Raw genomic sequence first — 24,272 nt, forward strand, 5'->3', positions numbered from 1 at the left:
ACAGCTTCCAAATGAATATAGATCTCAAAGTTGTTCACCCTTCAAAGAACCTTTTCTGTCTTAAATGTGAGGCTTCATGTACGTTGACTTTGCAAGTGCTCACAGCACCACTGCTTGTACTTGCTAGGGAATTTCCTTATTTCCTGTCGTTTCCCTCACTGTCTTTGTCCATGCTCCAATATCTAATGATTGTATATTACCTTACTCCTTGACACAGAAGAAGTGGGCAGTCAAAGGGCAGAACAAAAATAGTGCAGACAAATCCATATCACAAAACATTTCCACTCGCGTTTCTTTCTAGTGTGTGGTTGTGATTACACACACATAGGTAAGATGAAAATATTCCTGTACTGATAAACTAAGAAAACTTTGCTTATTCCACAGTCTTCATACAGGAAATAACAACAACGAGAAGTGTGAAGCATCCCTTTCTGTGGCCCAAATCACAGCCACGAGGATACTGCAGAACTTCCAGCATGCACAGCTCTTTGTTATTGTTCTTTTTACCTCAGAGAACTTCATTGAATTTAGAAAAGGAAGATGAAGGGGGAAAAAAATCTGATTTTTATTACAGGTTTCATAACAAACAGCAACAATAATAATGAAATGCTGGGTTTCCTTGACCTTAAGCAGAGGGCAGGAAGGGGAAGAGAAGTGGCTACAAAGATATTTTCAAGAACCGTGTGCCCTTTGTTTTGTTTCTCCGGTGCTGTTCGACAACCTCCGATGAAACAGGTACATGTCCAAGCTGAAAGCATGTTCCTAGCCTGTTATATCGGTGAATCACTGCTTACTAAGATGCTACAGGCACTTTTGCTAAGAAACTTTAAATAATTTTTACAATACTTCAAGCATTCAGGGACCTTTAAATAAATGACTGTTTTAGTAAATGTGAGAACACTATACCTCTGTTTGAGGATTGAGGAAACAGAAGTAATCCAAATGAACCTTGGGGAAGGGAGGAGGAAGCCAGCCTGAGGAATGAAAGTCACTTCTGTTGAAGTGGCAGGCAGACTGGGAAATCTCACCTGAGGAGCAGGAAAGACACACTTTTTCTGCTTTATTGCATTCAAATTCTGCAGGAGTAAATCAGTTGAGCTTAAAGTGACTCTGAGCAAGCATGAGTGTGGCAGCCTGTGGCGGATGAATTACAGAAGCCATGAATTCTTCCTTGCTTTGCAGTAAGTTGAGGGATTTTTTGTAATTTTTTTTTCTTTAGAGTCTCTTCTCTATGGACACTTGAAGGACTTTATTCAGAAATCATTTATAAAACATCAAGATTTTTGATTCTGCCAGACCAATTCCCTTAGCTATGTGGACTCAATAACAAATAAGTAGTTTTGAACATTGTTACTAAATTATAAGTGTACATGGATTGTACTGCTGATCAAGTCACAAAACAGCACAGCCAGCCTTTCTGAAAAAGCATTTTAATATATTGTTCATGCTTGGATTTCAGAGTTACACTTTATGTCAACAACTATCTCTAAGATAATAACCAAAGACAGATAAATAGGACTCTAAAATTTGACCAGAACTGCTGCCTGCCATATTCTGAATTTGTGGCATGTGTGCATTGTATAAGGCATCAGCTAACGCACCATTTCCCACACCACACCCTGCTGTAAAACAACTGCAGAACACAGTTTTCTTCCACCAGTGAATAACACCTCAATCAACAGCTTTTTTGTCTTTGCCTTTTACATTCAATTCCCTTTAACCCATGTTTCCTTTATAGGCCTCCTAAATACTCTAGAATCTGGAGTAATGTTGGGGTTTTTTCCATAAAATATAACTGAAACAATAATTCTACCTAATATTCTTGCCTCTTTACAAAGTGATGGCCTGTCCAAACAAAATTTGTGGTTAGAAGAGAACTACCTTACTGATTATATCCCCCACTGCAAGAACTTCTTTTTTATATGTAACCAGATTAAATCTTTGCAATTTAAAATTGTTTCCCTAAAAGCCTGCCTAATTATTCATAGAAATGAAGGCATGCAGCCTGCAAAATTATTCCAAAAATTCAAGGGCTGCAACCTCTGTTTATTTATCCTGAGGTAGCACCGTCACAGGGATTTTTGAAGTACCTCCGAGAAATTACACGCGCTGATACCTTGCCTTTCCAATATCAAAGCTAGAAACAAAAGTTAACTAATGAGTGTCTACAGACATTTTGAAGTTGCTGCTTTCTCCCCTCCTGGAGTGCTGTATCCAGCTCTGGGGTCACCAGCAGAGGAAGGATGTGGACTTGTGGGATGAGTTCAGAGGTGATTAGAGGGATGAAGCACCTTTACTATAACGAAAGGCTGGGAGAATTTGGATTGTTCAGCCTGGAGAAGAGGAGGCTCCAGGGTGACCTAATTGTGGCCTTTCAGTACCTGAAGGGGTATCTACAAGGACATGTAGTGTCAGGACAAGGGGGAATGGTTTTAACCTGAAGGAGGGTAGATTTAGATTAGATATCAGGAAAATATTCTTTATTGTGAGGGTGGTGAGGCCCTGGCACAGGTTGCCCAGAGAACCTGCGGATGCCCCATCCCTGGAAGTGTTTAAGGCCAGGTTGGATGGGGCTTGGAGCAACCTGGACTAGTGGAAGGTGTCTCTGCCCATGGCAGTGGGGTTGGAATGAGATGGTCTTTGAGGTCCCATCCAACCCAAACCATTCTATGAGTTTATGCTTTCAAAAGCTGCTGTTTTAGGTTGCGAAGGAGATAACACCCCCCCCCCCCCCCCCCTTCTCTTTGCTTATCACTCTTAGCACAGGACAGAGCTAAACCCCGGGGCAGCAATGTCCATTTGGGGGCCAATTCCTAGCCTCGCTGCGACTTCCTTGGGGCCGGCAACAAACTTGTATCCCTTTTATTCCCATCTCCCTCTTATCCCTTTTATCCTCATCTCGCTTTTGTCTCCTTTTTATCCTGCTGCCCATCGGCGTCATCGGCAGTCGGTGCATCGACTGCTGCGGGAGCGGCTGTGCCGCCTGCGCTGCGTCGGCCGCCATCTTGGCGGGAGGAGGGAGAGGTGAGGGGGGACGCGAGGGGAGAAGTGGGGCTGGGAGCCGGGATCCAGGTGAGCGGGCAGGCAGACAGACAGTCCGGCAGCCCCCAGACCCCCCGACCCGCGGCGCCGCTGCCCAGGGTTGTGCGGTGTATCCGGCGCGGGGCTCGCAGCCGCTAACGCGCCCCCCCCCCCGTGTGCTGTGCCCGCAGGCGGGTCCTCAGGATGGACATCAGGCCGAACCACACAATCTACATCAACAACATCAACGACAAGATCAAGAAGGAAGGTACGGGCGGCTGCCGCTTGGAAGCAGAGGTTGTCCCATGGGGCCTAGTCGTGCCTAGTCGTGCTCACTCACGCGTCACTTGGCTCCCGGGGGGATCCCCGGCGGATCCGGCGAGATCCGGGACTCCAGGGAGTGGTCGTGAGCCGAGCTCTCGCAAACGCCTGCTCGTAATGAAACAGTAGCTAAAGCCAACAAATATATCAGTTTTAAGTCTTTTTGTAGAAACCTGGTTCTGCGGAAGCTTCTCGCTGACTCTCTACAGCAGTTCTTTGGCTGCAGATTTGCTTGTCACTGAGTAACTAGTATAGGAGCAATGGGAATAGTCAATGGGTGATAACAGGCGTGTTGACACACGTTTTGGTGGTCAGCAGCCCCCTCTTGCCGAATTGTAGGAACTTCAGCGTGCTCCTCGCTTGTTTAAGGGTGTGAGCGTGGTGTGAGCTGGTCAGCTTTGTGTCATTGTGTTACAAACACTGTCCTGGGGTTCCTGCAGCCCACACCAGAGAGAAGAGGGCTGTGTGCTGAGGAACTTTAGCTCCTCAAAGTGTGCTGAAAATAACTCTCTTGCCCTTACCTGGCTGCATATTTCATGTCTGCATCAAACCATCCACTTGTGATCTAAAGTGATCATGATAATTTATAAGTGATGGTTTGTGAAAGGAGTGTGTGGATCATAATAGCACTACTTAAATGTTTCTTCAGGGTGCTTCAGAGAGACATCCAAAAGTGAAAACAGCTTTGCTGATGAACTATTCAATGACATGTCAAGATGATTCTGCTGTGAATAAATTTAACTTGGGGCTTTGCAGAATGTTAAGTGCCCTATAAACTAATAAGTCCCCATTATGGAATTTCATGGTTATAATTCTTAAATAGAATCACAGAATGGTTTGGGCTGAAAGGGATCTTAAAGCTCATCTAGTTCCAAGCCCCCTGCCATGGACAGGGACACATTCCACTAGACCAGGTTGTTCAGAGCTCCATCCAGCCTGGCCTTGACACTTCCGGGGTTGGGGCATCCACAACCTCTCTGGACAACCTGTGCCAGGGCCTCACCACCCTCACAGTAAAGAATATTTTCCTAATATCTAGTCTAACCCTACCCTCTCAGTTTGAAGCCATTTCCTTTTGTCCTGTCACTCTAAATAGTCCCTCTTCATCTTTCTTGTTGGCTCCCTTCAGTACTGGAAGGCCACAATCAGGTCACCCTCAAGCCTTCTCTTTTCCAGGCTGAATGATTCCAATTCTCTCAGCCTTTCACCATAGCAGAGGTGCTCTGTCCTTCTGATCAACTTGGTGGCCTCCTCTAGACTCACTCCAACAGCTCCATGTCCTTCCTGTGCTGGTGACCCCAGAGCTGGAGGCAGCACTGCAGGTGGGGTCTCACCTGAGCTGAGCAGAGGGACAGAATTCCCTCCCTTCCTGTGCTGTCCACACTGCTTTGGATGCAGCCAAGGACATGGTTGGCTTTCTGAGCTACCAGTGCACATGGCTGGGTCATTTCCAGCCTCTCATCCATCAGCACTCCCAAGTCCTTGCCAGGGCTGCTCTCCCTGTTCATCCCTCAGCCTGGATTGATATTGGGGGTTGCCTTGACCCAGGCGCAGCACCTTGCACTTGGTCATGTTAAACCCCATGGGGCAAATGGAGGGTTTATAATTATCTGTAAAGCTTACAAATATCTTCCTATTTCAATACAGGTTTTGAAGTAATTTTTAAGGAAAGTATTTTGATAAAAAGCTTTTTTTAATTAAAAAAAGCCACATCAGTGTGGTTGGTCAGGAGCAGGTGGAGAAAGTGACAGTGGGCTGATATTGTGAAGCCTCAACAGCAGTAAACAAGAGGCAGTGCTCTTATCTTGCTGAAATCTTTAAAATATAAGGTTTTGTGAGTTAGAATAATTACACAATACAGAGGATTTATTTGGCTTGATTTGGATAAGATTAAGGTTTCATTTGGTGTGTAGTCAGGTGATTTTAAAGAATGAAAGTAAATCCATTGCAGCTGTAAGGTGCAGTAGGACCATAGGAAAACACACTCAGATCCAGAATATGAAAAAATTGATTAAAATTGAGAGAATTGATTAAACAGTTACAACCGAAATTTCCAGATTTAATTACTCTTGTAGTTACTGTTTTTCTGCATTCTTGTTTTAAGTCCAGCTCTTTAGTGCTTCTTGTTGCAGTATTGATTTTCTGATCAATCTTGATGGCTGTCATACATGGTACCTGCGTGTATGGGTGTGTGTGTATATACATATATGAAAATATGTATTTACATACCTCTGTGTAACTGTTACTCCCTTGCAGTGATAGAATGGATGGTGCTACAACTCCTTCACTACCTGAATACTTGAGGTGTGAAACCAAGTGTTACACACCACCTTACAAAAACTGGGCAAATAAAGTTGTGCAGCAGTTTTGACTAAACGGATGTAAAGTATCACTATCTGAGCTAAAGCTGGTAAAAAACATTGTCTCTGAAGGATAGCAGACTCTGTAGAAGTGGGCATTTGCATGTAACCTGTTCTAGTTTGTTCTCTCCTGTCATCCCCAGAGCTGAAGAGGTCCTTGTATGCCTTATTCTCACAGTTTGGTCACGTGGTCGACATTGTGGCTTTAAAGACCATGAAGATGAGAGGGCAGGCTTTTGTTATATTTAAGGAACTTGGATCGTCTACCAATGCTTTGAGACAGCTCCAAGGCTTTCCGTTTTATGGGAAACCAATGGTAAGTTATTTTGTTACCTCTTTAAAGAGAGAAACCCCATGATAGTGTGATACAGTGTTTTGGTACTTTCACCTTGGGAGTGAACTATTACTTGCACTTTGTTACTGAAGGGTTCCTCAGTCATGTCACATCCTAAGGAGTACCTGGGTGTTATCTAGAGTATCTGATGAGTGTCTAGAAAGATGCTGAAGAGACTGCAGTTAGAATACACACAGAGGTTGAACTGAGCATTTAGGCTTCCTAAGTGATGTTTTTTTGTTTTTCTCTGCTGGATTACAGTTTTTACCTTAAATACTTCCATTTTCCTCATCATGTCTTCCACTGAATCAGTTAAATTTTTTCTGTAATATTATTGAAATTAGGTGCTTTCAGTTACTTCATGTAAAGTAACCTTACCTACCTTTAGATTCATAATGAATATCTAGAACATGATGCTCCCTTTTTGAGGTAACAGTGAGGAGGGTGAAGATCTCCACAGTTTTACTTTCCAGATGTGCTCAGTGATTTAATATTTTTCATTGAGGGCTAGTTCTGCTTGATTGTAGACCACCAAACCAAGTAACTGCACTTCAGTGTAACTTCAGTGAAGCAAATACACTGCTGGTTGATAAACATGATTTAGTAATGTACTCGATAACATGCAGAATAGCACTACTGATAGTAGTTGGATACTTGGATAATTAGGCATCTCTTAATTCTGCAGCTATTGGTGAGGTGTAACAATACATGATGGATGGGTACATTACTACTGGCTTTCAGCTTGTGGCTTTGAGCACTGACGAGGGCAGAGACAGTTATGCTGCTGAGCTATTTTCATTAACAACTTCAGATTCTCTAATGAAATCCTTAACACTGAATTGTGCAAGCTCAGTCCTGCCATTATTTATCCTTAAGGAGTTTTGTGCTCAGTGAAATTCAATAAGAAATAAAAAGATTAAGGCTTCATAAGCTCTCAGGTGTACTTCCCTCTTTGAGCTTTGCCTGCAGCCTGCATACTCTATCTGGGCACTAGACAAAGGCATTAAAATGAATCTTCAGCTGCTAAGTAGTTTGTATTGAGGTAGCTTCTAATAGGGAAAACAGTAGGATTGTGTGCATACATAATGTTGTACCCCTGTATAGTCCTACTTAATCTGCTTACCCTCCTGCATTGGGAAAATCAGCACTGTTGTGCTCCTGACACAATTTATGCAATCCTATTTGGATTAAGGTGGGTATTTGCCTTTCTATTTAAGATGTCTGAGTTTTACTGAACTCACTTCTCTGCAATCAATCATGGCTGGGCTTCGCGAACGAAGATTTGGGAAGGGCCCTACCCACATTTGTTACAATGGTGGCTAAAAAGGCCAATACGAGATAGACACATCCGACTGCAAAAGGCACAACAGAAAGACTCCTTAGGTGGTATATTCAGCAAGGCACGATTATTTCTGCGTTGTCTTTTCTCCTCAACAGTGATCCTGCCTCAAAGGCATCAGCAGTGTTATAGATGGTGTGTCTCCAGACCTCTCGATTGGAGGCCAGAGCAGACCAGTTATGTTGATCAATACGACCAAGGCTGAGATGTTGTTTCAGGGAGTCCTTGTATCTTTTCTTTGGGGCTCCTCTCTTGCAGCAGCCGGTGGCAAGTTCACCACATAGCAAGATCTTAGGGAGGCAGTGGTCCTTCATCCTTGAGATGTGTCCTGCCCAATGCAGCTGTGTTCTCAGCAACATGGCCTCAATACTTGTGACTGCTGCTTGTTCTAGAACAGACGTATTGGTCACATAATCTGACCAGTCACTTCTCTCCAGAGATACAAGAAATCACTGTCAAATTTTAGTTCCCCTTAAAATGGAGTTAAAAACCCTAACAGGTTTTTTAATGGAAGCTAGTTCCAATTTTGTCAAATGTCCTTGTATCTCTGTGTACATTACCTTGACAGATGTTAAAAAGATGCTGTTAGATGGAGTTCTGATTTCAATGAGTTAAAATAAGTAATTTCCATATTAGGGTTTTTTTTAGCATTCTGTAATTGCGTTCAGAACTAGTTATGAGGATTAAATCTCCGTAAGAATACCTACAATTTATAACAATATTTTTAGCGTAAGAAGTTCCTGCAAAAAATGTATAAATACACGGTTAATGGAAGGGGTGCAAAATGTTGTGTTATTAACTGCAAAATGTACTGGGTTGTTCTTTTTTCTTTTAAAAAGCGTATCCAGTATGCAAAAACGGACTCTGACATCATCTCTAAAATGCGCGGGACTTTTGCTGATAAGGAAAAAAGGAAGGAAAAGAAGAAGGCCAAAACTCTGGAGCAGTCAGCAAATGCACCCAATAAAAAGGTTATCCAGGTAAACTGCTTCTCTGTTTAAAAAAATTAAAAAACAAACACAAAAGCTGTTTTAAATATTTTTTTCTCAGACTTAAGTGTTGTCTTTTGGTACTTTTCAATTCCTAAATTGGGGTCTGTTGATACCTAGTGCTCTTGAGCACTTGCTAGAAGTTGAAGGAGAGTGGACTGATTGTACAGTCCTTGCTGTTCCTTTTTTTTTTTCCTCCTTTGCTATTACCAGATGAAAATAAAGATGTAGGGCAAAGGTACAATAAACCAAAGTAGAAACTAACCTCTTTTAAGAAAAGAAGGAATGTGTGCTTATCTTTAATGCCAGCTTCAAGTGCTCAACCAGCTTTTCCTTCAGTGTTTTAATGCCTTGATTGCCTTATAAGCACTGAAGAATGGTAAATGGGAACAGGAGAATTAATTCATAGTTACGTGAAAAGGAGTTGGCTTGAAATGTATCTCCACTAAGGGTTGGCCTGGCCTATACTAACAACATTTAGTAATTTTTGTGCTGAAGTATAGCAGAAAACATCAAGGCATCTGACCAGCTCCTCCCAGTTTATATACTGGGCATGATGTTCTGTGCTGTGGAATATCCCTTTGGCCAGTTTGGGCCAGCTGTCCTGGCCGTGCTCCCTCCTGGCTTCTTGTGCACCTCTTCACCGGCAGAGCATGGGAGACTGAAAAGTCCTTGATTTAGAACAAGCACTACTTATCAACAACCAAAACACCAGTATGTTATCAGTGTTATTCTTGTACTAAATTCAAAACACAGCACTGTACCAGCTACTAAGAAGAAAATTAATTTTGTCCTAACTGAAACCAGGAGTCCTAGGCCTTCATTTTCAAAACTGCTTCCTCCCTCCCTAACTGTTAAACTGAATTTTGTAATGTGGAGAAATAGTTGACTCAGCCATTAGTCAGACCAGATACTACTGATGTTTTTTTATTTTGATTGCCTGGTTTTGGAGCTCAGCAAAATTCATGTGCTTTGTTCCCTTTGGGAAGTATCTCATAAGCAACAAATGTTCCTTGGATTGTAGCTTAAAAAAACCTTAACAAATGTCGTGAGTTGTGTAGAAACATGGTGATGTGTGCTGATATATTTCTAACAGAACACCTCTGTAAAGTTGTTTTGTATTTCTTTGCTAGGGAGCAACACCAAATTCAGCCAATGTCCCAGGGACTGCACCACAGAATCAGGTAATGCTTTTTTATTTTTGTAACTAAAAGCACTAATGTTTAAAATTATTCTCTATGAATAATAGGTTTGTTACACAGGGAAACTTGAGAGTATATTCTACAGTTTTCTTTTTGGCCTGTGAGACATTTGTTTTACAACTAAATCACAGCAAACAAATCCCCCTTTTACTATCTCTGGTTGACAGGAAATGAGAATCTGCAATTTCTTATTATTATACAGAAAACAACACTTTTATCAAGTCATACTGGATTCTTAAATTTGGACTGTGTTTAGTATCATTGTTAATAAATTCCCTTTAACTTAATTTGTTCTAGTAGTAGATAAGGAGAAGGAAGACAATACATGGTGCCAGAATATCTGCCTAAAAGCTTCCTTTCAGGAGTTTGGGGGTCCTCTGCTTACTTTTTTCTTATAGATGTCTAATTTTCCAGAGGTTTGTGAGGAGATACAGCAACAGCCCCCAACACTTCACTCGTCTCGTCTGCTCAGTGACCTTCTAAATGATTCATGCGTGTTAGAAATGAGGGTGCTAAAGAGAGCAAATACTATAGAAGAATTTATTTGCCTGCCCTGCATCTCTTTCTTGAGTACTGTAATTGGGAATTGCATACATCTACAGGGGAAAAGTCTTGCTCCCACTCTGGGTTTTCAGGCACAGTATATGTACATCAGTTCACATCGAAGCACAACACTCTCTGGGTATTTGTTTGAACATCAAAAGTTTATTTTCTAATGGCACTGCCTGGAATATTTCCATCAGTTGAAGGAGGTTGCTTTGCTGAGGCTTTAAATTACTTGGCACCATTATTAGGATGTTTGAAGTTGTGTCTTATAATTTACTGGATGACACTGGAATCAGTGTCAGCAAATGACTACTCAGCCTTGTGTCTGCTGGGTGGCTTCAAATTCATATCAGCAGGCAAATCTGTCAAAGACTAAAGCTTTTAATCTAATGAGATTTCTAATTAATAAATTTGAATTGAGCACTGTAGTAAAACCATGTGGGTTTTGTGGATTTGGGTTGCCCGGAAATATTCAGTATTTTGGTAGTACTGTGGATGAACAGGGTATTCATCTTGGCTTCCCACTGCTCTTCTGGAAGGATGTGAGTCTCCTAGGTTCTTCCACTGCCACACGGGTGTCTTGGACAGCACTTCAGCCATTACTTGAGCACCTGGGTGTGGAGGGTGATGCAGTGTCAGCTCTTGACTTGTTGAGTTTAAGATGTGACATCTAAGACAACATGTTAATGTGATTTTTGTGGAAATAAGAACCTCTCTAAATTAATATATCACTGTAAAAGCCAATGAGCTCTGTCTGAAGGTCTTGTGAAGCCCAGCTAGAATGTTATGAGCAAAGCTAAGGGCATGTGTCTTGGTTCAAATAATCATGCAGAGAGATGCAGAAGAATGGGTAGCTGTGTATAATCTTGTGAACTTTGATCTTCTGTTGTTGCAGGTGCCTGATAACCCACCAAACTATATCCTTTTCCTTAATAACTTGCCTGAGGAAACAAATGAGATGATGCTGTCCATGTTATTCAATCAGTAAGTTTTGAATAGAGATGGCTTGTCCTTTGAATTCTTCCGTTACCTGTGTGTGCTTTCTCAGCTGGCAAGCTGACTTTACAGAAATAAGAGTTTCTTCTGAAGGTAGTTCTTTGTCTTACTGCCAAGGGTGCAGATGTCAGTTCTGATGACTTGGTTCAGGAAGCAAATCCAATCTTTTTCATAGCTGGTTTTGATTGTGTAATTTATCTGGTATCAATCTGCACTGGGTTTAAGCTGGTGACTGTAATCTTAAAGACTTTAGGACTGCAGGAGCAGTTTTAAAACTAGCTTTGATTGCTCCTGTATGAATACAAGACTGATTAAATTGCTTCCACCTTACGATCCTTAATTGAGGCATAGTTCTATGGACTGGACATGTAAAACCCTTCAGTTTAAATCTTTCATTAGTAATAACTATTGCACTAGTAGATGCTTCTGAAAAGGTCTTACTGCAACTGAAGAGAGATATGTTATCAAGCTAAGAAACATGATTTGGTTCTCACCTTATTTTACAGGTTTCCTGGATTCAAAGAAGTTCGCTTAGTGCCTGGGCGCCACGACATCGCATTTGTGGAGTTTGAAAATGAGAACCAAGCAGGAGCTGCTCGAGATGCTCTCCAGGGGTTCAAGATCACTCCATCTCATGCCATGAAAATCACTTATGCAAAGAAATAGCTGGGTGCTCCTGTAAAGGAGTTCTGTGGATAGGTTTTTTTTTTTAAATGATGATATTTTCATCAGCTGCCATGTTTGCTGTTCTCTGCAAAAAACATAAGACTTGTGCAGAATTGCCACAATGACCAGGACAGATGTAGGATTTCCACAGATCTACTGGATAGTAACTTTTTCTGTTGAAATACTAATTTTTATAAAATAAAATATAAATATGCTGTTTTCAAGCCATGTTTTTTCCTCATATCTGTCTTAATATTGATTAGCCGTGCAGGGCTTTATTCAGTTTAACTACTTTTAAGGTGACACTCATTTCTCAGAAGTAGGTGCTGAAAAATAGCTGTCCTTCCAAAGCAAAAAGTGTGATCAGGAATGCTGAATGCCAGCATGTTCAGAATAAATACAGCACTCAACCTTCAGCCTCGTTATCAAGGGGACAGCTGCTTTTCAGCAAGAATATTTTGTCACTTAGGAAAAATGACTTATCATTAGCGAGTTTTTTTCCCCAGCTATGGGTGGAAATTGCAGATTGACACCACTGTTGTTCAACTTGGTTTTGTCTTGGTGGCTGGCAGTAGAAGCAAGTCCCCAGAAGAAACATAAAAGTTTCTTTTGCAAAGTACCTATTCCTAATGCCTCTGGGTTGGTTAGGTTTGTTTTACTTTATTTATTTTATTTACTTTTCTCATTTATTAAAAACCTTGCAGGTCTTATGTAATTAACACTGGATGCAGTGAAGTAATCAGATGTAGTATTGTGAGTTGTAACTGCTCTCAATGTTTTGGTAAAAAAATCACTTTAAAAAGTTGTAGTGTTTTGTATGTGGCAACATAACCCACTTTTTTTTGCACAAGACCTAAAAAATTGAAATTTCATCTGCTCCCAGAATATATTGCAAGATGATACCTCTTTCACAATCATCTCGGTTACTGACCTGTCTTCATATACAGATTTTTTCATTCTTTTTAGTGATTTTTTTGTGAGTGTTCTAATACTTGTAAGTTAAAATTGTTTCCATGTGCCTGTAAGGGAGCAAAAATGACAGTTAATCCATCATGAACCTTTTGGTTTTCCTTTTGCAGTCATAGTTCTATAGGTATTAATTATGCTGTCATTGCATCCCACTAGTTTGTGTACATGAGACTGCCATTGCTTTTCACATTTATTTACTTCCAAGGGTTTGGTGCTGTCTGCCAGGAAAGTTGGACACTACATATTGGAGTTCGGAGGAAGGAGTAATGGGCTGGAAGGTTAGAGGAGAATGTGGTGAAATCAGCTGTGAGGGGAAGGTGATGCTAGAAGTTGCAAGATGCACTGTCTTTAAAAGAGAGTGTGGGATATTTGATGACAGTTTACAGGTTCTGCTGTTCTGCCTGTGGGCTGAAAGCTGGTACAGCCAATAGCTCTTCAGGCCTCCTCATGAATTTGGAAGTGCTGGTTTAGGAGTTGGAAGTGCTGTTTAGGAATTTCCAGACTTGCTTTTTATCACATCTAAGGACTGATCCAGACCAGCCTTCTGTAGCCCGACAGCCTGTACTCTGAATTGCTGACAGGGCAGCACCCACAGCAGCTCTGGTGGGTGTTCCTTTTGTGTGTGTGTGCCTGAATGTGTTTTAATTAAAATACTCCCTACAAGTCTTGCTTCATATATGCTAGGACAAGATTTGAGGAAGGTAGATGAATTCCAGGTGTCCTCTCCAAGGTTTAAAGAGGACATTTTAAGTCAGTCTGTGGCACCATTTAGTGTCTTGCATCTGCAGACTCTGTAAAAAGGGGGAAATTGTTGCTGTCCTGGTGTGACCTGTGTGTTCTGCTGTGACTGCATCTCCCTGGGGGAGGGTTCTTACCTGCACAAGTATGTGGTGCTTGAACTCTTAAATTTGAAATTTGAATTGCTGACTTGCAAAGCCTTCTTCCTGCGTTGCAACTCCCTTATGGTTTGCTTACATTGCATCTGTCTATTAGAGTCCCGGTAGGTCCTTTCTGTAGATGGAAATGGAAATCTCTGCCACTGAGGGTTTACAGTCCAGCAAAGATCATTCATCCTTGTCAGTGAGCAGTTGCAAAAATGAAGGACAGGAGGATTTGGAAGGATGTAATTTCCTTCGCTGCTTAGCAGGATCTGACTTAATTTCCATTTTCAAACTTTGCTTGAGGTAAGATTAAGGCTGTAGACAAGTCTAGGAAGGCTTAGCCTGTTTAAATAATATAGTTGATGATTGAAATGTTAATGCAGAATGGCTTTAGGAGGGGATTCGGTTTTGTGAGTGGACCCTGAGATCTTCCCTCTGCCTGCGGCTCCTTTGGTGGGGTGGAATGTCACTCCAACCCGTTCCCATTGGCCCAGCGTGTTTGTCCAGGTGTCTGCCTCTTCCATAAAAGGCTGGAATCATCAGACCTGGCACACATTCTTCAAGTGCTGCGGCAAAGAAAAATGACACAACGTGTTTATTTGGTGGTTTTACTTTTGTGTCTCAGTTTAATGTGTCCTCTTGCAACTGGAATTTTTATGGACAAGCTTTCCAGCAAGAAGCTGTGTGCTGATGATGACTGTGTCTGTAAGTAAATCTGCTTTAATTTTGAGGACAAAATAGTCTCAAAAATAACGGCGGAGTTTGGATGTGTTAGAGAGGTGAAAACTACTCTGCTTACTTAGCTATGTTACATTTACATTGACTTGTCAGCTTTAAAAGTAGAGTGGGAGGGTGATGTGGAATGTCACATCATTTTACTGCAAAGTGGGTTTTGTAAAGGACATTTTTCTTTTAAGTGAAAGTTAAGTGTAGAGAGAAGGATTGTAACTTTCACTGTGGTGAAATGGCACAATCTTAAGCTGTTACTTCGCTTACTGTAAAATAGCAAAATGAACAGAGCAAATTCTTTAAGACTTTTACTAATTTCAAGATAACCTATTTTTATCTGTGGAAATAGTTTTACCTATGTGCATAAAAGCCCACATGTATTTGTATTTCTCTAAAATTATCCATGTATTTAAATTCCTCCATCTCATTCCTTTGGTGTTTTTCTTTCCTAGACACTATTTCCCTTGCCAGAGCAGAAGAGGATTATAATGCTTCAGACTGCAGATTCATCAATATTAGAAAAGGGCAGTTGATCTATGTTTACTCAAAACTAGTGGAAGAAAAAGACTCTGGAGAATTCTGGGCTGGAAGTGTAAGAGGAGATTCTTGTACATATGAACAAACTAGAAGTATATTAACACACATTTCTGTCAAAAAATGGATGCTAATGCTTAAGCTATTGTGGGGTTTAAAGCAACAACTTAGTTTTAAAAGTGAAAGTTTAAACAGACTGGTTGAGGAGTCTTGAGGGCTGTAATATTTTTCTTTTTTAAAATGAAATATCTTCAATAGCTATATAGTAATTATGAACTGAATCTTAACAGAAGGGCTCAACAGTTCTTTTCTGTGGCTATTTGCTGAAACTTTGGAAGAGAAAGCTTTTATCACAATTGGTCATAAAACTCTTAAATTTAAGTGAAGCAAAGATAAATATTAACTGCATTTACAAAAAAAAAGATCCAGACAAACTACAAGCAGTATCAGTTTTCTCGAGCTTTATGCCCGGTTTGTTTCATATGCCAGCTGATTGGAACCTAGGAAGTGTAAAACCAGAGTAAGAACACTACTGGGTGACTCCTTTTGACTAAATGATAAACCAGCTCGAACCAGATGAGGATTGTTTTAAGGTACCTAATTATACATCTCCTTGCTTGAAGGTTTATGGAGAACAGTATGAAGACCACATGGGGACAGTTGGTTATTTCCCTAGCAGTTTAGTCTCAGAGCAACATGTCTATCAAGAAGCAAATAAGACTGTTCCTACAACGGTAAGGAATTTGCAAAAGCCAAGTTGGCTACATAATTATACTTGGCTATGTAATGCTAATTTGCTGATTGTGGAAGTTGATTGTAGCATGTCACAGATCCTTAGGGATGCAATCCTTATACAGGCAAATAGCCTTGATAAAATCCCTAACATAAGCTTTGATACTGCAGACATTACAAATGCTGGAATAAGGGCTTCATCCTATTAGAGTTCCTGTTGATTTGGATAGTATTCCTTCAAGGCCATGTAACTTTTACCCAAAGCTTTCTATTTTAGAGCCTGGCTATTGTGCTGTGAACTTCAGTAATGTGTAAAAGTGTGCCTTCTGTTAATTGTACATATAGATGGACACTGCCGTACAGAACTTGTGATTGCTGAGAGCATGTTTGCTTTCCATTACAAAGTTAATGGTATGTCAGAAAATTGAATTAAAAAGGTTTTGGAAGCACAATAGTGTACTGTGAGTAAGTAGGCTGCATTTCTGAAAGGATGGTTGTCCCTGATCCTGCACAGTAGGGTTTCCTATATTGTAAAATTTGTATTTTTACTAAATATCTGAAGCACTTCACAGAGGAGTGGAAGAGGAGGGTCCTTTCTTCAGAGGCTGGTATGGTTTGGCTTACAATTAATGCTTACTGGTAGCTTATTTCTGTGCTTAAAACCAAATCGAGTGGTAGACTTACAGTACTTAACTTCATCCATACTGAATGTTTAGCTATACACTGTTTTGCAGCATATGGCAAAATACAATTAGTGTGTCAACCTGGAAATTGTATCTGGAATCTTTAATCCTAGGTCCAGATTATTAGATGGGTCTGATTAACACCCATCTAATAATAACACCCATGAGGAAATAAGTGAAGGAAGAATTTTGTTTCAGGTTAATAGTTGAGAGGATCTGTGTTACAATGTGTCAGACAAGTTTTATTTGCGGAAATGCACATCTTTATCCAATATTTATCCAGTGATTGCTTTTCTTGACACTACACCAGGTTATTCCGAATTTGTCCCAGAAGCTTTGCAGTAATTAATTAGTCAAAGAACATGAAAAAATGACTAAAGTATGTTTCTAAGCTCTTTTCTCAATGGTATGACAGCCAGTCTGCCGCATGGCAAACTGAACTGGAAGCAGAGTAGGTTAAGCACTGCCTTGGCCTGCAACCTGACTCAGGGTCCACAGTGGAGTCCTGTCAGGCTGCAATACTGAGTTTTAATTGGCAAGTCATTTCTTTCACAAAACTATTGACACAAACTTCCAGTCCTTTCACCCTTCCTTCACATTCTTGCTGTGCAGGAACACTGTGAGGAAAACAGGAGGCAATGCAGAGGTGTTCTTCGTGTCCTACTGATCTCAGCTGTATGTTGCAAATAGGACCTTCAGGATCTGACTCTTTGTTCACATTTAAAACAGTCTATAGCACACCTTGACCCATCTGTGGACATGCTGCCTGCTCCAGAAATAACCCTTTAAAGGAGCTGTTCTACACAGAACTAGTGTTGCACACCTCCACAGATACCATCAGCTTTCTATCTGCAAGTTGGGAGCCAGTCTTTCGCTCACAGCTCTGTAACCTTCTCTCAGTGTTTTTGCTTTGTTTGCAATGTTTTGCCCAGCCTTGCACCTGCAAAGCCCAATATTGGTGTGCTTTCTTAGGAAGGGGTTCATATTTATTTACGGAGATCTGGTGATGCCCAAAGCGTAACAATAAATCAGCATCCAGCACCTGCCCTGATCAAGGCACTGGATGGCAAAAACCATGGCACTGGATGGCACTGTGTGAAGAAAGGACTGATAGGGAACTCAATGGGGAACAATACTGTGGGGAGCACCTGAAGCCTGAAAGAGAACATCAGCCTGGGGGCCTCTGTGTCTCTGACCCTCCTTTTATTTTTTTTCTTTTTTCATCCCCAAAAGTAACTTTCACTGTTGGAGTCAATGCATGCCATTAGCTGCAGATCTTGCTATAGTAAACCTGCCTGTGAACTTCTCTCAGCCTCCTTTTGTGCAGCACTTGGGTAATCCATGCCTGTCAGTTGCTGTTTGAGCAATAAATCTTAGGAGATTTTTTTTTTCTCGGTGCTGCTACTTCTGAACCATTGAATCAAATTGAGTACAATGGACTGAGCACAACAGGCCGTGTGTACTACAGAGTGGTGTCGGATTGCCTGCTTTACCTCTGTCGCTTAAAATTGCCCATTTGCTGGCTGAGAGCACTCTCATTATCAGTAAGCAGCTGTTCTGCAACAGCTCCCTGTCTTCCTGCGTGCAGTGGGCAGCTATTTGGGATACATTGAATGGAAATGAGCACCACAGTGTGGTAATTCCGTGCAACAGAATCAAGATCTGTGTAGGCATGTAAGGTAGTAGCAGGAAGGAAGCAATATGCTCTGGAAGTCTATTCCATGCCGGAAGTTTTCAAACAGAATATTGGCATTTGTTCTCTAGTCAGCATTTCTCCGTAGCAACTGTACTGCACAGCCTCAGTCTAAGTCATCCTTTTCATGTGGGATTAGGAATTGTTTGAGGATAAGGGGTTACGTACGTCTAATGAATCCAGGTATGGATGTAGAAACACAAAACAAAAAAGGGAGATAAAGGAATCGTTTGAAATTAAGAGAGAAGGAGGTATTGTCTAATTAATTTTAAGAATTCAAGGCAGGAACAAATCTGAGCTATGCAAAGGAGTCAAAAGACAAAAGGCCTGTTTCTTTTCCAGAATGCTTTGAATATATTATGGTGTACTTTGTGTATATTATAATGTATTCTGTGTTTGCATTTACTCATGTACCTTTGGGGGCTGATAAAGGAATGTTAATCTTCAGTAATCTCAAAACATCTTTCCTTTTAACTCTCTTTTTCAGGACATTGATTTCTTCTGTGAGTAGCACTGAATGCAGTCAGGCAATCTTTTGGCTGCTACCAGGGAAAGCCGCTGGGAGGAAACTGGGGCACTCTCCCTGGACACAGAGCTCTGCCTGTAATAGATGTTTGTGGAACAAGTAATCTTTCTCCAAAATAATAAAATTTTCATTTAAAGAGAGTGATTTGGGATAGGGACCTAGTCCCACATAGGATTTATTCTTTAGAAATTTTTTTACCTGCATATGCTTTGCTACTTGTTAATAAAGGTGATAGCCTTTGAATTGCTATAAGTCTCTCTGGTATGAATATGCATTGAATGGGATTAAACTGAACTCAGATCTGCTTCCTGCATTTCACATTTTTAGGTGAATCTTTTTTGGAAAAACACAGCTTGGCATTCAAACCCCTCAGTGTTCATGCTGCAGCGTACCTGGCTGAAATAAACAGGAGCTGACTTTCAGGAGGAGGGGAGAATCAATACTATGCTAGGGGACATTGGAGGATGCTTTTGATTTTCTACAATCTTTCTTTTTCCCCTGCAGTGATTGTTGTCCTTGCAGCTTCTCTTTGGAAATCACAGCAGTTTCACCATTATTGTTTCAGTTGTATGTACACTTGACAGGATCTCAAGGTCTGTTTCTGTTCATTTTATCGCAGCATAGGGGAAACATGCACAGCTTGAGGTGTATGTCAGGTTTGCATTTAAAAAAGGTTGTGTAGAACTCTCAATGTGGCCTCTAAATGCACTCTTAACTGTCTGAAGCCAGTATTAAGTTTTCAGCCTCAGGCAGGGATTCAGAAACCTTTAAACTAACCTGTTCTGTACTTTTCAACAAGGATGTCTTTGAAGAAGTGTAATACTCATAAGTCATTACCTTAAGTCAGAAGCTTGTAACTGAGCGAGCCTTCCCGCTGCCATGGGATCTGATCCCTTGTTTGCCGATGGGAGCAGCACTGTTCGGTGAGCGCAGGGTGACATCCACCGGCTGGCTTCTGCCTGGCTCTGGGAAGGACTCCGAAGGCTGGTTAGTAGCATCACAAGGACACCCAGGCTGGGAGGGTCCTCGGGGTCTCCTACCAAAATCAGGGTCACACCAAATCCACATCAGAGTGCTCACAGATTTGCTCACTCTTAAAAGCCTCCAGGGGTGCTGGGTGACTCGGTCCTTTATTTATTCTCATAGTGAAAATTACTTGCTTTATCTGAAACCTGTTTTGTTTTGTTTTGTTTGTTTGTTTGTTTTTTAAATTTAGGTCATAGTGAAAATTACTTGCTTTACCTGAAAGCTGCTTTGTTTTGTTTGTTTGTTTGTTTTTTAAATTTAGGTTCACTGTTCCTTTTCCTCCACAGAAAACCTCAAGTAAAAGCCCAGATCCATCTTCTCAATATGCCCCTTGTAGTTTAAGGGGAACTGTTTCTTCCCTAGGCTTGAGAAGTGCAGCTTACACAGCTGCTCCCATCAGGGCTGGTGGACCCTGCCCAGCTGGTTCCTGAACATACTCTAGTTGTGTAGCAGCAGGCCAGGTTTCTGATTTGTGGTGTTAGTAACAAGAAGGATGACTGAGTTTCAGAAGGATTCACACATGCTTATCTGATTCTCACTTGTGACAACACTAACATTTCACAGTGTAGATTTTTTTTTTTCTGATTACATACAGTGCTGTAAGCATCTTGTTATCTACTCTGCTAACAAAACACATGCCTCAGGGCTTATGATAGATGACAAGGAGTTCACTCAGAGCTTTCCTGCAATGTGTTTCTTCCAGGGAAAATATGTTCTTGCCACCACAGTTTTGTCACACCAGTGCAGTCTGACAACAACAAGAGAGCTGCGTGTTCCTGAAGTGTGCTGGCCCTGTGGCAATGAGACAGTGCTCGAGGTGCCTGCACCCACAGTGGTGTTACCAGTGTGTCGGCCAGCTCTGCACAATAAACTTTAGTGACACAAAACAGTAGGCAGATGGTAAGTACCAAGTTCCTTTCCACACACAGGCTGCAGCATGAGGGTTTTGGTGGAGGAGAAACATCCCCAGCTGCCCTGGCCCAGAGCTAACGAAGGGCTGATTGCAGCCCTGACTGAGATCAAGGGGGGATGAGCAACAGCTGCTGTAAAAAACACCACCTGGGCAGGGTGAGGGTGAAACTGGGGGATGCAAAGACAGATTGAGGAAGGAAGAGTGGTTGGCAGGGTGGGGACATGCAGGAGAGGGTGAAATGTGATGGTCTGCATTCTGTTATTCTCTGTAACCCAGAGCACTTTTTTTGAGCTGGCTATTGCAAGAAAATACCTGTCTGATATGAACCTGAGACTTCTTTTGGCCTTTAAATTTAGGATTCCTTACTCTGGAGTAGCCAGGTAAGGAAAAGAATAAGTTGGGGCCTCTGTTGATTCTCATAATAGTGCTTGCTATTAAACTACTCCTCATTTATATTTATTTACTGGAAATACCTTATTTAAGCTGAAAGATAATTTGTCTTTCTTTCCTCTTCTCTGGCAGAGACGCTTTATCTTCTGTTGGCTGACACTGACCTGTCTACAGGGTTTTTTCCCTTACAGCCTCCCACTTCTATTTGGTTTTCTTGAACTAGTATGGCTGTGTCACCAGCCCCCAGAGGTGACTGATAGGTTTATGAAGCAAAATGGCTTTCGGGTTTAGAAATGGCTGTTTTTTTCAGGGATGGGTAATGAAAACTGCTTTGAGATGGATGAATAGTGTTGTCAGCACAAGCCACAAGGAGCTGGTGTGAGGCTGATTGTTCTTCCTGCTCAGACTGAAATTACACTGCCAGCCCATGACAAGCTGAAGCTCAAAATATATAGTATTGGGTAAAACTGCATGAGCATTAAGTAAATATTGTTGAATATATATATATATATAGTAATATTTGAGTTTCTCAGCATTGTTTAAATAAAGATGTGAATTCCTCTGAGGAGTGTAAAATGCAAAAGGACACTTAGCCTTGAGCAAGTACACAAACTGTAAAGCTTGTCTTACCTGATAGTGTGGTCAGAATGCAGCTTAAAGAAAGCTCTCCTGTCTGTATTGTAATGCTTTTTTCACACATTCTATAGCAAAGCACTGCCTGTGGCCAGGCCCTCAAGCAGTGGCAGCGGTGTTAAGATTTGTTAGAGGGCAAAGACTTTTTTTTTTTCAGGTGGGGAAATGCCCATAGAAGAACACTGGGTTTCACTACTGTATTTTTGCCACAAGGGTGTGTAAAATTGTTTAAGTGGGTGGACTGGGTTTGTAGGTGTAGTACCCAGCTCTAGTCAGATTTGATTTTTTTCCTCCCATATGGCATACCCTTTGAACAGCAGTGTGGAAGAGAAGAGCTGCCAGTCCATCTGCTAGTGGCTGTGTTGGAGTATAGCCCACAGCAGTGAGTATTCCATTATAAATCTACCAGTTTCAGTGATGTTTTGTTGGCTGGAGATTGCTTAAGTCGCAGGCAGACTTTCTGGAAGTCAGAGGTGGAGAAATTCCTCTGCATGAGTAGTAACCCATGGGTCTAGGCACTCAGCTATGATACAGGGAAGTTCTAACTCTAATTGTTCGTGGTTGTAACTCTGGCTGAGTGCATCCTACTTGTCCTCACTTCTGGGGGTTACCGAGGCAGCTATTGGTGACAGAAGGGGATAGTTCCCAGTTCTGGTGCAGAACAGAGAAATTCCTCAATTAAAAGTTTCCCAGGAGAAACACTCTTACTTCCTTCAGAGTCCTAGTGGATTTTGAAAATCTTTAAGAGAAATATGTGTCAGTTGTTCCAATGAATGGCTTCTTGTAGATGTTGTAACTGCTCTTCTCTTTGGAAAGAGTAACACAGCTTTGTTTAATCTAAATGCAGCTAGCTTGATACCTGGGGTGTTCTTTAGGCAGTTGCCAGCCCTTCATGCTACAAAGGGTAAAACTGCTAGCACTGGTCTGATGTAAAGTCAGGCTAGTTTAATATACTGTACAGCATGTATTGATCATGGTGCTAACCAAAGCCTTAATTTCTCTATATCTTCCTTCACATGGAAATGGATCTTTGTAATGTGTCCGCACACCCTTTCCACTTGACATATAACTCGTCTTACTAAAATTAGTATTTTAGCCTGGGTTTTGTGATGGGAGACACTGAATGGGCTGTGACTCAAAGCAAGAACAATATTGTAAATGTAGAAGTGTACTAGCAGATAAAGTTTCCTGGCTCAAATGATACCAAGTGGGGGTGAGAGAACTGTGTACTGAAAGGAAGCAGTAGGAGATGGAGTAGGAAACTGGTGCAGAAAGATGCCTGGAGCCTTAAAAGACCCGAGAAAAGCAGACCTGACATGGAAAATGGTCCAGACAACGGGAACAAGGCACAGATGATGTAGCTTGTGCTTTCAAGAACACAGCCATCCTGTGTTAGAAGACAGATTCATCCCTGCACTCCCTGGACCAGAGGTGATGTCTTTGCATTTAGTATCCCTGGAAGAATTTTTTCACAGCTTTGTGTCATTGCTTTGTGAAGCTCATCCCAGACGCTGTAGCTTAGCATACCTGACTAGTTCCACTTTGTGTTGCAAGAATACTCAACGTGTAACAGACGTAGTTACGTGTGCAAAGTACAAAATCATGTTGTTTCAAGCTATGGATGTGGCTCCTGAAAGCTTCTTGGCCATGCGAGTGTGATATTGTCCCTGGTGTAATTAGCCCCGTCTTTCAACTCAATAAACAGTTTTTGCAGCACACAACAGTGCTGTAACTCTAATGCTTGCAGCCTGTTTCTAGCTAGCTCAAGGGTCTCTTCCTTATGCTGCTTTTTGTGGTGTAGGCAGACTTTTGGAACTTTCTGTTAGCTTGGGAGAAAAGGTCAGAGTATCATGACCCAAGTGCTGTCTTTTCAACAGGAAAAGCTGCACCTACGGAAAAAAACATTATGTCATTAAACTTCAGCAATAGAGAGAAGACAGCAAAATCTCTGTCCCTAAGGCATTACTACCTCCTTCCCTGAAGGAGACATGGGTTTCTGCCAGAACAAGTTCAATATGCTTTCATTAGCTCGTGGTCTGTTTGTACTGTAGACTTGTAAGCAAATGCTATGTGTTCTTAAGGGTTTGAACTGCCACTTTTTGTGTTGAAGACAGAGTTCTGTCCTAAACACTGTTTTTTTTGTTTGGTGTATTCTTTTTTTCTTTTGTTTTAAGGGTGAGAAGCAAGTGCAGGAGGAAGTAGCTATTCAAGGATACTCAGAACAGCCATGGGCAGGAAATTACTAAGTCTGTGGTTCAGGCTGTTAAGCCAGGTCATCCTTTGGTATTTACAGCCTACATGTGTATAAAGTCATAATGTGCTGCGGAGCAAATTTAGGTTGTGTTTTCATTTGTATGTGTTAGATACACTTGGGCACTGGGAAAATATTGAGCTGTTTGGAAGCTCATACAATTTCTGAGTAAACACTAGTGGGTGTTGATGCTTTCTGGAGCTGCTTCAAATTGTCTGAATGTGACCAGTGAACACAGGGAGTCTGGCAGGCCTGTTTGGAGCATTATCAGAAAAGTACAGTTTTCAGAAAAACGAAGTTTAACAGAAGAGTTTATGGGGAGAGAAAAATGCGTAGTAAAAAAATGCTTATTTTGACTCTTCATGCAAACATAAATATTGATTATTTTCCTCCGTCAGCCAGTCAACTAAATACCACCATAACTATGTTTGTTGCACAAACAAGTGATGATGTTTCTTGAAATACTCCTCCATACTGTGAGTTCTGCAGCTCTACCTTGTTCTACCTTGAGCTATTGTGGCACTTTAGTTCTAGCTGT

General features: G+C 41.4%; 2 protein-coding genes across 3 annotated transcripts; both read left to right on the forward strand.

The window, feature by feature from the left end:
- The first annotated feature begins 2,952 nt into the window (after positions 1 to 2,952).
- SNRPB2 (small nuclear ribonucleoprotein polypeptide B2) lies at positions 2,953 to 11,998 on the forward strand. Its single transcript, XM_027653899.1, has 7 exons — positions 2,953 to 3,024; positions 3,213 to 3,289; positions 5,846 to 6,018; positions 8,215 to 8,355; positions 9,498 to 9,548; positions 11,008 to 11,096; positions 11,615 to 11,998. Exons 2-7 carry the CDS (start codon positions 3,226 to 3,228, stop codon positions 11,772 to 11,774), a joined length of 678 nt encoding a protein of 225 aa, XP_027509700.1. The 5' UTR covers positions 2,953 to 3,024; positions 3,213 to 3,225; the 3' UTR covers positions 11,775 to 11,998.
- A 132-nt stretch (positions 11,999 to 12,130) lies between these two features.
- On the forward strand, positions 12,131 to 18,759 carry OTOR (otoraplin). 2 transcript variants are annotated; one of them, XM_027653898.1, is made up of 4 exons: positions 12,131 to 14,329; positions 14,806 to 14,945; positions 15,511 to 15,621; positions 18,483 to 18,759. In XM_027653898.1, exons 1-4 carry the CDS (start codon positions 14,206 to 14,208, stop codon positions 18,504 to 18,506), a joined length of 399 nt encoding a protein of 132 aa, XP_027509699.1. In that variant the 5' UTR covers positions 12,131 to 14,205; the 3' UTR covers positions 18,507 to 18,759. The 2 variants fall into 2 exon arrangements, with proteins under 2 accessions (XP_027509699.1, XP_027509698.1); XM_027653897.1 differs by having other exon boundaries at positions 15,511 to 18,759.
- The last annotated feature ends 5,513 nt before the right edge of the window (positions 18,760 to 24,272 follow it).

The sequence above is a fragment of the Corapipo altera genome, unplaced genomic scaffold, assembly GCF_003945725.1.
Source record: "Corapipo altera isolate COAL_440 unplaced genomic scaffold, ASM394572v1 70, whole genome shotgun sequence".
In the NCBI taxonomy this organism is placed as follows: Eukaryota; Metazoa; Chordata; class Aves; order Passeriformes; family Pipridae; genus Corapipo; species Corapipo altera.

Coding starts and splice junctions, on each gene's coding strand:
- SNRPB2 (XM_027653899.1), top strand. CDS start 3,226: ATGGACATCAGGCCGAACCACACAATCTACATCAACAACATCAACGAC. Junction 3,290..5,845: donor CGACAAGATCAAGAAGGAAG/GTACGGGCGGCT, acceptor TGTCATCCCCAG/AGCTGAAGAGGTCCTTGTAT. Junction 8,356..9,497: donor CCAATAAAAAGGTTATCCAG/GTAAACTGCTTC, acceptor TTTCTTTGCTAG/GGAGCAACACCAAATTCAGC.
- OTOR (XM_027653897.1), top strand. CDS start 14,206: ATGACACAACGTGTTTATTTGGTGGTTTTACTTTTGTGTCTCAGTTTA. Junction 14,330..14,805: donor TGCTGATGATGACTGTGTCT/GTAAGTAAATCT, acceptor TTTCTTTCCTAG/ACACTATTTCCCTTGCCAGA. Junction 14,946..15,510: donor GAGAATTCTGGGCTGGAAGT/GTAAGAGGAGAT, acceptor CCTTGCTTGAAG/GTTTATGGAGAACAGTATGA.